The sequence below is a fragment of the Condylostylus longicornis genome, unplaced genomic scaffold, assembly GCF_029603195.1.
Source record: "Condylostylus longicornis isolate FDR11 unplaced genomic scaffold, ASM2960319v2 ptg000034l, whole genome shotgun sequence".
Taxonomy (NCBI): Eukaryota; Metazoa; Arthropoda; class Insecta; order Diptera; family Dolichopodidae; genus Condylostylus; species Condylostylus longicornis.
The window spans coordinates 545,364-556,340 of NW_026578003.1; the positions used below are offsets into that span (position 1 = coordinate 545,364).

Genomic DNA, 10,977 nt, shown 5'->3' on the forward strand with positions numbered 1-10,977 from the left:
AAGGATAATTTATACTAATACGCTAATATAAAGTCGAAAAAAAACTGGAATCGAAAAGGTAATTTATTTCGATGTAAATGCCTTTTTATATTTTAATTTCTTTTTTTATTTTATTTTGCGAATAACAGTGTTAAAAGACTGTTAAAAAGTCCAACTTACTTGTTTTTTTTTTTCATTTGCATTTGCAAAAACAAGCCCTTTTAACGCGATAAAAAAATTTTTAAGAGTTCCTATAATCCTTGTAAACATCATGTGCATATATATACATGTACACGTGTATGCATTAGTAGATTCCATGGACATAGTGTAAATGAAATTAATCTTTCAGGTCTTAAATTATTTTATGGGTATGCAATATTAGTGATTATTGATTGAGAGAATTATTGATTTCAGTATTTTGAAATTTTACAAAATTTTAATATATTTGAATATTTTTTAGTGATAGTGTGAAAAGTTTCCATGAAAAGATGAGCTTTATAATTAAAGGATTATGTAAATGTAGACAACATACTTTAAATAAAATCTTGAACGAAATCAAAGTATAGCTTTAAATAATCTTCAAAAGAAAGAGCTGACAAAAGAAGACATTTAGTCAAAAAAAAAAATGATATCTGAATTTTGGTGTAATTTACAAGACATATTATACACCCATATACATATGTACATTTCAGTCAAGATATGAAGAGGGGAGGACGGTTCATATTTCAGCCATTAAAGGAGCTCAACAAACAAAAAATTTATAAAACATGTATTCATGTGTTTAGATTGCATGGCCTCCCGAAGGGTACACTTAGGCCACCTAGACTCATTGTGGTGCCACCGGATCTCTCTCCCCTCCTTCATTAGAACCAGCCCGAGTTCCTCAGAAACTGGTCAAGGTCCCTACGTATGTTTATATAGAAAAATTTAAACTTTGTGAAAGATGATTCACGGGATAATTAACCCTCAATAAATTAAAATCAAATTTTGTCATCTTTAAATTTTCATTAAGAGAACTGAATATTTTTCTGTAGCGATGCCCTTTGTGTCTAAGAATTATATGAGAGCTGATCGAGGATAGTTTCAGAAAATAACCCAAATATGTAGGTATATATTATTGCCAGTAATTCAATAGGATTTTATCAAACCAAATTTCTTCAAAACATAAAATATTCCAATATATTGAAATTTAATATCATAATTCGCAAATATGATTTATGACAAATTTATTTAAAATAAATTTAAGTTAAATTTTCTCTGAAACTTACACTAGTAATTGTATATAAGCTATTAACAAACACAAGATTATATACAACTTGTTGTATAGATGGTAAAATTCAAGTTTCAGTTTTCCTTATTAGAGGACATCACAAATATCTAATAAGCAATCCTAATCTGCATATTTTAAGAAAGTAAAAACGGTATAATATTGTTGATGGGCCACTACTCTAACCAATCAACCCACTAAACTATGTTCCTTTGCTATTTCTATTCGAAAATAATTTTTTAATCTTCATTATAAAATTGTCTAGAATAGAATGCACAACATAAAATACAATTAAAATTAATTAATTTTATGATTAAGCTATCATTTTATAACTAATTTTATAGCTAGCCATGAATGACAATTAATTAAGAATTAGATTTACCTTTGTTAATCCCAGCAATTTCTATAAAAATAATATTTCTTTTTTTAATTTGACAATTTTTATAATGCAATCTGGTCAAATTCCAATTAACTATAATTTCAATATAATTATTAACATAATTTTACTATTGTAGAAATACCAATAAAATACTTTTATTGATCATAAATTTTCTTAATTTCAATTAAATTTAGTGTGTGTTTCTGTCATATCCTTTCAATCTATCATAATTTGCATATGTCCTAAAATATTTCATTAAACAATTTTGAAAAATAAATATAAAATATATTTTGATATATTTTGCAGCCTAAATTTTATTATTTAAATTAAAGTGAATAAAATAATCATGATATGTATAAATGTATGAATGTTTTAGACATATTTGATTCTGTGACATACAAATTTGTTGGACCAGGTAAAAATATCATAATTTTACAAGACATAATAATAGTATATATATATAAATTTAAAATAAATATTTCAATAACAATAAAACAATTATTCTGCTTTACAAACTATAAAGACAATATATACTGTATACTGTAAATATATAAAGTACCTACCTATCTATGTCTATATTTATGTATTATATATGTTTAAATTTAAATCTGATATTTTTATACAATTTTATCGTTTTTTAATCCATTTCATAATGTATTGCCTTCCCTCTTTAGCTTATCACATTCATTAAATTTAAATATCTTCGTACAACATAATATTTTAGTTACAATTCTAAATAGCTAATATACATATATACATTGTAAATTAATTCAAATAAACTTTCCTTCTACATAAATAAATTGTATGTATGTACATACATACAAATTTATAAGTATAATCAAAGCTATCTAAAATGGTTTTTCCTAATGTCCTTTTTATATACCCATTTTCTATCCATAATATTTAATATGATTTTGGATTATAAGAAAAACTAAAAACAAAGCAAAAGAAACCAAAAAAGAAAAAAGAAAATATTAAATAAAATTTCACATCGTTAAATTTGAATAACCATCCTTCCAAAGAGTAAAACAGCATCAGTTAGCCTATGTACAAATACGAGAAAATTTCGAACAAAAAAAAAAAATAAAATAAGAATAGTAAAAATAATAACAAGAACTGAACTTAAAAGGATAACAAAGATTTTGTATAATGATAATTTACGTTTTATGGTATTTGATATCATCTAGACTTCTAGAGGAATTAAAATAAATAAAAGCATCTCGGTTGAAGTTTGAAAATCCACTAAATTATTATATTTTTTTTTTATTGGTAAATGGTAAACCAAAATATTGTTAAAGGACTTTTTTTTTTTTTATAAAAATGAATTTTTTTTCATGAATAAAATTGAAAATATAACAATATTGGAAATTTAAGGATATTTTCTCTTTAATTTATAACACTTTTCTAAATTTTTATTATTTGTACTAAATTATGTTTTTTTTAAAAGGGGAAAATTATTTTCTCTTAAAATATACTATAACAGCTGCATTAACATAATTTTTGAAAATCTCTTTAATATAATTTATAACTTTAAAATAATTCTCTTAAAATGTTAGAATTTCGAAAAACTGTAAATATTTATATGTAACAGTAATAATACACTCTTTTTTATAATAGCAGCATTGCAAAATCTTTGTTAAATAGAATGAAATAATTTTAGTTTCAAATTATGCTTAGGAAACTGATAACTTAAACTCTTAAACTTAAAAATTCTTATTAACTAAAAAAGTTGAATGGAAAATTAATTAATAATTTTAATATGAGTTGTGAAATTAATTGGTTCAAACTGTTATATGAATTTGTTGCACGAAACATCATTCTAAAATAAATAGGAATATTTAAATTAAATAGATTAACTAATACAAACTGCAAATTTCTTTTTGAATTCAACAATTATAACTAAGTTAATAATTTTATTCTGTTTATACTGCATAATTGAAAGAATTCTCCAATCAAAATGTCATTTTCTGCTTTTAATACTCTTCCATTTCTTACTGAAATTAAACATTTTCAAAATACATATTTGTTCTATATGTAATATGCTAAAAATCCTTCTTACAATAGTTTATAGTGCTTATTAATAAAGGAAATTCGCTTTCAATTTATATTATTTAAATTTATCTAACGCACTGCCATCTGTTAGAATTTTAAATACATAATAAAAATGATTGTATATATGTATATACCTACATCCTAGCACCTAGGATATTAATGTTCTTACTTTTGTGTTGTTGTGTTGTACAAGAACTTCGGAAACGATAAATTTATGATGCTTCCGTAAGTCAATTCATATTTTTCTTTAAAAATATAAAATAAATATTTTTTATTTCTATTCAAATTTTTGATCCAAACTATAACTTTATATTAAAAAATCAAAAATAAAATCGCTTATTTTAATTATTAACTCCAAAACAAATTAAATTCCTTAATTTATCTATTCTAATTAATGTTGAATCTCATCACTTTCTCTCTAAGTAAATTACAATTTTAAAATTGAAACAATTTTATTAAAATCGTAAAAATTCTACAATAAAGAATAACAAACTTAAAATTTAACAAAAAAAAATTAAGCCAATGAAACAAAAAATTTTCAAATTTTTACAATAGCTTTTCCGATATTTTTACCTTTTAACATTTCTATAAAAGCAGTTGGTATATTTTCGAAGCCTTGTGTAATCGTTTCTTTGTACTTAATTTTTCCCTCTTTGATCCATTTCATCATCGTTTTTATAGCTTCAGAACGACGATGATTCCATCTAAAACATGCAAATCCTTCGAGCTTTATGTTTTTATGAATTATTAGAGGTTGAATGGCAGGAGCTTTTGGCATATCATTTAGATCCGTATTATATGAAGAAATTGTTCCACAAATAGATACACGACCAAACTCATTCATTTGACTAATAATTAATGAACTAATTTCACCACCAACATTATCAAAATAACAATCAATTCCATTTGGTGCTGCATTTTTAAGAGTTTGGAGAATATCACAAGTTTTATAATTGAATGCGTAATCAAAACCACACTCTTTAACTAGCCATTCACATTTATCATCGGCGCCAGTAAACCCAATAACTTTACACTGCTTGATTTTGGCAATTTGCCCAACAAGGCATCCAACAGCACCAGCTGCTGTAGTGATTACTACAGTTTCTCCAGGTTGAGGACGACAAATTTCTAAAAATCCAAAATATGCTGTAACTCCTGGCATACCTAAACAACTTAAGGCATATGAATGGGGTACTGATTTAAAATTTGTTAAAGGTATAATATCATTTCCACCATTCTCCACAAAAACGGTATGACTCTGCCACCCGAAATCTCCGCATATGATACTTGAAACTGGATATTTTGGATTTCTACTATCGATTACTTTAGCAATTTGGGTTCCGATAATTTTCGTACCAATTGGGTATTGATTCATAAAAGCACGAATATACGGATCCACACTAACAAATATTGCTTCACAAAGAACAGCTCCATTCTCCAATCTTGGTAAATTAAATTCTTCTAATTTAAAATTATCCAAATTTGGTTCGCCTTCAAAAGCTTTTGCATATATAAATCTTTTCCCTTTAACCATATTATAAGCGAATTTCAATAAGCAGTTAAATGCACGGAGACTAAAATGTGACTACTTGGTTCGATAATAACAAGTAGTAGATATGCAAAAACGTTTATCAATCATAGCATAATCATATAACAGATTAGATTATTCCGTGGTTTACTGCTGTACCATACATACACAGTATCAAAAATTTGATAAAATATTTTGATAACTCTCAATCATCACAGAACCTAAAACAAATAAATATTATTATAAAAACATTTATCGTCTCTTTCCTTCTTCCGAATAAACATAGCTATTGTAAATTAGATTTCACTATTTATTTTTAACAAAATATAATAATTAATAACTTTAAAGAAATCGAATTTCTTATGAGGAATAAAAAATTTTTAGTGCTTAATTTCTACATTATTTAATTGTTTTATCAGCATAGTTTCAATATCATCTTTAAATAAATTGGATGATAAATCCAAAGTCTGAAAAAATAGAAAATATCGTATTAAAAGCTTTCAGAGTGATCTACTTTTACTACCTTTGCGAATTGGAATGAATAAAATTTTTCAAGTGATCTGTTTTGTAAACAATTATTACTCAAGTTTATACTATCAGCTATACTAAATACATAATCATATGGAAGTGAGCTTAACTTCAAATTAGATAAATCGATCATTTTAGAAATATCACCATTTTCTATCCATTCTTCAATTTTTTTCTCTACTTTCCACTTCGTGGCCAAATCTTTATAATAACCCACCCGTAAGCGATCTACTATCTCCAACTTAGCTAAATTCTCAATTGACTTCTCAAAATATGCCCTACGATCTATTGCTCTCATTAGAAGGGCTGCCGTTAATAATGTCCCTTTAACATTTAAATTCTATATGAATATATAATTTATTTGTAATTTTTAATTCTTCTTACATTTGCTTTCAGGTTCGTATTCCAAAAGTTCTTCACAGGACATCAATTGTGATCTTAGTTGATCTTTAAGAGCGGCGCCGAATTCATATTCAAAATTAGGACATCTTAGACCACAATATCCGTCAGTCACTTTTTTAACATTAATTTTTAAATTAATTTTACCATCATTACTAGTACATTTAACTTCAAGACAGCTATCTAAATTCGAAAAATCTACACTTTCTTGCAAAATCCATACATTATCATACTGGTGTTCCGAACGTGCTGAACGAAAGTTTTTGGATTCTAATATAATAGATCCAACAGTAACAGTGAATTCATTAATATCAATGGATTGGGTTAAAGATAATACCAATTTGTCTTTAGTTACTCTAAATGCTGATATATCCAATAATGGCTTGGAATAACCTGAAATTTTTTTATATTTCAGCTTCAATGTATTTATTACCAATTTGAATTTAAGTTATTTACCCAATAACCATCTCTGATAAAACCATGCGCTACTATCATTAGGATCAGTAAATGCAGCTGTTAACACCATTTCTAATTCTTCTTTTAATATTTCCTCACTAATCGGTCTAGTAGGTTCTGTTGGATGTGGATGTACAATTGGTAACAATTTACTGCGATAATGCCAAGAAGAATAATTTGAAAAGTTATTTTTAATTTTATCGGTACAAAATTCTAATTCTTTTTCCGGCGAAATTTTCGCCTTTTCAACCACATATCTACGATAATCCCAGCAATGAACTAAAATTATAAATTATTTTATTTATTTTTTATGCACTGTCATTGGACTATTACATACAATTTCTCTCGTCCATTTTTAAGTACTTTGTGCACAAAGCCACCTCTTTATTCCAATCGGGCTCTGTAGAATTTTCAAGAATCCAACATCGATGATGCCAAGCACAGTAAGATTTAGGATTAACCTTTAGACATTGCTCTGTGAAATTAAGATCTTTTTGGTATAATTCGTTACGTTCACTAAAATTCAAAATTTTATCAAAATTAATATTAAACTTCTAAGACAAATTTTCAAAAAGTAGGTATGTAGGTACTCGTTATCACAAATAGCCAGAAAACACTCTCTTCTAATATTCCATAATGTTGTAACATCTGGATTCTTTTGCAGTATATGACCTGTTAACACAAGCATCTCAGCGTCTAATTCATTATTTTCTCTTTTTTTAAAAATCTTTTCCATTCCAGCTAAGTAAGCTTTAGCTTTAATAGCTTGTTCTTTCTTTTTTTTCGCCTCCTCCTCAGCTGTAGTTCTAACCTTTAGTCTACCGTGCTAAAATAAACCTAATTAATATTTGTCACAATTAAACAAATTTTCTAATTATATACCATTTTTATAAATGAACCAATTTACTATTATTCCAAGAAAATATTTAATAAAAACACAAGGCACTTCAAATTAATTTTAAGAAATTTTTTGTTTCATGAAATTATAAACAAAAAATTAGTCACCAGGCAGTGATTGCTGAAATTATAAAAGTCAAAGTTTTGACAACTTTCACCACATTATATTTTCGCGAACTACAATTTTTGCAGTGTTGTGTTGTTCAATGTTTTCGTTGATTCTTGTTTGAAGTTAAGAAGAATTGTCGTAGAATGAAGAATTGTCTTAGTTTGCGTAAAATCCTTTTTGACTAATTTTCATTAGCGTATTTCAATATATAATAGGTTTTTAATCAAAACTAATCAGGATTAGTTATTTCATGAAAATAATTGTTTCATCTAAAAGATAAAACTCCAATTATTGTACATATTATTATTAACATTAGGTGCTGGAAATATATAAAACATAGGAAAACCAAAATTAATTAAATTATATTCTTTTCAACAGAAGCGCCACAATATTTCATGTGTTAAATATAGAAAGCATTCAAATAAAATTTAATGTAACGAAACAATTGTATGAAACAATTCACCACTTTATTCAGCGATGCTGAGTAAATATAAATTGGAATTTAAACTCGTGAAAACCTTTGATTGGATCGTTTGTATTTTATTTGTTAAACATTAAAAATAGCAGTCAACTTATCAGTTACAAAGTCTAGTAAATATTAGAGATATTTCTACCAGTTTTAAAAAAATAGAAAATGATTGGAATGAAAAATGATAATATAATTATAAATCTATAAATTTTTGTGAAAATAGTGATCAAAAATTTGACTCAAATATGGAGAACCCGATTCTCCTCAAAATCACAAAACAAAAATATATTAAAGGGAACAATATATTGGTAAGTAAGCACAAAATTACCGTTATTTTTTGTAATTTCAATAGATTTTAGAAAATAAATTTGTGAAAATATACCTAACTATATTTGTATTGCAATAACACATAAGTGCCTACTAATAAAATATGAAAAAAAAATTAAAGTAGGTACCTGTACTGACAACATAAAATATATCTAAACATAACCTACATTTAGTTTTAAAATCTTTTAATAACAATACTTTCTAGGTTCAAGTGGAAGACATGCAGGCATTTTTAAGTTAAAATATTTAAATAACGCTAACTATAATTTTTTAATGTGTAAAAAAATTAACAATAATTGCCAAATTTTTATCGTTTCTGTGAGGAATTCAAGATTCTTATGTCTTTTACATATTATATATTCTCAATAAAAAAAAATTTGAAGAAAAATCGAATTCTCATCTTATCTGTTTTTGCACTGATAATTGAAAATTTCACTCAATTTTTTTTTCTCCACCAAGTAATGTACTACTTGTAATTCACACAGTTTTTGATGCTCCGTAATAAGATTTACTTATTTTGTCTTAATTTAAAGATTTTGGTTAAAACTTTTGCCAAGTAAAATTATGTTGATTTATTGAGATATGAGAGAAAAACGTTGTTACGCTTAATAATATTTCATTGTTTTGTTTTCACTTCATAAAAAAAATTTAATTTTTAAATTATATATTACATAATTAATGTGCTATAGAACATCTTGAGTATTTCTCAACCATTATTGGTGTATAAATTCGTTTATAAAATATTCTTACACGTGTACAATTTACATTCGAAATTTTTTTTCATATTATGCATTTACATAGACATATGTACATTTATTATATAATAATGTTAATTATCTTTGTTTAACTGACGTTTCAATTTAAATATTAAAAATACCACATCTGCGATTTTTCTCACATTATAAATTTCTATGTCAATAATTTGGTACTTTTACTCGCATATCAAACTCATTAAATTTAAAATTTTTTCAAAGTAGATATTTAATTTATAAACGTGCTTTTAAATTTATTCGAAGTATTGAATTTTAAAGCATACTGAAGTAGTACGACCTTATGTCCCTTTTTTTTTATTAGATTAAGAATAAATAAATTTATATTAAAGTTAAGGTTGGTATATAATTAAAAATGTAAATATGTATGTTGAATGAAATGAAAACTGAATAAATCTATACAGTTTATGCAATAAATTAATTTGAACGAAAATTTTTTCACACCTTGTGAAAAAATTCAGATCTTGTACGTAGAAAGATTCTTTTAAAAATTTTCACATACTTAACCATAGATTGTCATTATAATTATGTAATTTTAGAATTTGATAAATCCAAAATTAAGATTAAATAAAACTTATACACCGAATACAAATTTACTTTAAATATTAAATAATTTTTATAAAATTTAAAAATGAAAAACAAATTTTAATACTGTTCTACCTGAATGAAAACTATTGATAACTAACGATAACACATTGCACCCTGTAAGGATTCAATTTCCTCCTCTGTGTTTTTTTTTTTTTAACAGAAATTGATTTTCATTTAATTTTGGCTCCATTCGATTTACTTGTGAATATACACATGAGTATATACATATGAATGCGTAAATATAAACATAAAGCTGAAATCATACTTTCGTTTTATATAAATATATATATTAAATGAAATATATATATTATATTATGCTAAGGATATTATTGCGTGTGCTACAAGGAGACTCCCAATTAATCATATTATTTCAAAATAATGCACATACTTACATACCTTGTTTTGAAATTGAAAGACAGTAAAAATAAAAAGAAACTGTATGAGCTTTTTGAAAGTTCCCAAATAAATTATAAACAAAAAGAAAGGCCCACGTTGGATTTTATGCTTTGTCGTCAGAATAAAACAAAATATTTTTTTTATGTTTCTTTTCTTTCATCCTTCTTTAATTCTCACTCTTAATTTTTCTCTCACCGCTATATTTACAATTTGCCTTTAGTTGAAATACAATATTTATTGATATTTAAAATTCTTGTTATGAGAAAAAGGAATTTTATTTCAATATACGTACTTGTTCTTAAAAATAAAATAGATGTTAATCCGTAATATGTAGTTATAATATAGGAATTGGAAAATTTCTTTCAAAGATTTGAGAGTGGTAATTGAATTTAATACATTTTGGGTAAATTTTATATTATGTGATATATTCAAAAATTCATTTCTACGTTCATAATATGTTTATTCATTCGTAAATTGTGAACAAAAATTTGAATAAATATTTTTGAGGTAGATACATAAAATTTTCTTTTTATAAAAACCTAAGTTATTGTACTTATTCCAAAATTCTCCAATCATTTTTTACAGCAATTTTATTTACATATGAAGAAATATCTCTAATATCTACGGGACTTTGCAACTGATAGATTGACTAATATTTTTCATAATATTATTATTGTTTGTTTATCGAATTAGATCCCAAAATTTTATATAAATTTGTATTCATATGTAATTAAAATAAGACTATTGCAATTGGAAAAAATAATTAAATGAAAAAAATAAGTAAAATGACTCCAATGACATTAACAAATATATAAACATTTTAGTGGTGCAAA

The 10,977-nt window shown here is 25.0% G+C and overlaps 2 protein-coding genes across 2 annotated transcripts; both read right to left on the reverse strand.

Annotated features, from left to right (window-relative positions):
• Positions 1-4,118: 4,118 nt before the first annotated feature.
• On the reverse strand, positions 4,119-5,482 carry LOC129608753 (prostaglandin reductase 1-like). Its single transcript, XM_055520448.1, has one exon. It carries the CDS (start codon positions 5,209-5,211, stop codon positions 4,216-4,218), a length of 996 nt encoding a protein of 331 aa, XP_055376423.1. The 5' UTR covers positions 5,212-5,482; the 3' UTR covers positions 4,119-4,215.
• Positions 5,483-5,500: 18 nt separating this feature from the next.
• Positions 5,501-7,600, reverse strand: LOC129608752 (geranylgeranyl transferase type-2 subunit alpha). The gene is made up of 7 exons (XM_055520447.1): positions 7,471-7,600; positions 7,179-7,414; positions 6,926-7,104; positions 6,589-6,867; positions 6,118-6,525; positions 5,729-6,057; positions 5,501-5,672 (listed from the first exon to the last, which is right to left on the reverse strand). The coding sequence occupies exons 1-7, from the start codon at positions 7,471-7,473 to the stop codon at positions 5,586-5,588; spliced, it is 1,521 nt and encodes a 506-aa protein (XP_055376422.1). The 5' UTR covers positions 7,474-7,600; the 3' UTR covers positions 5,501-5,585.
• Positions 7,601-10,977: the final 3,377 nt, after the last annotated feature.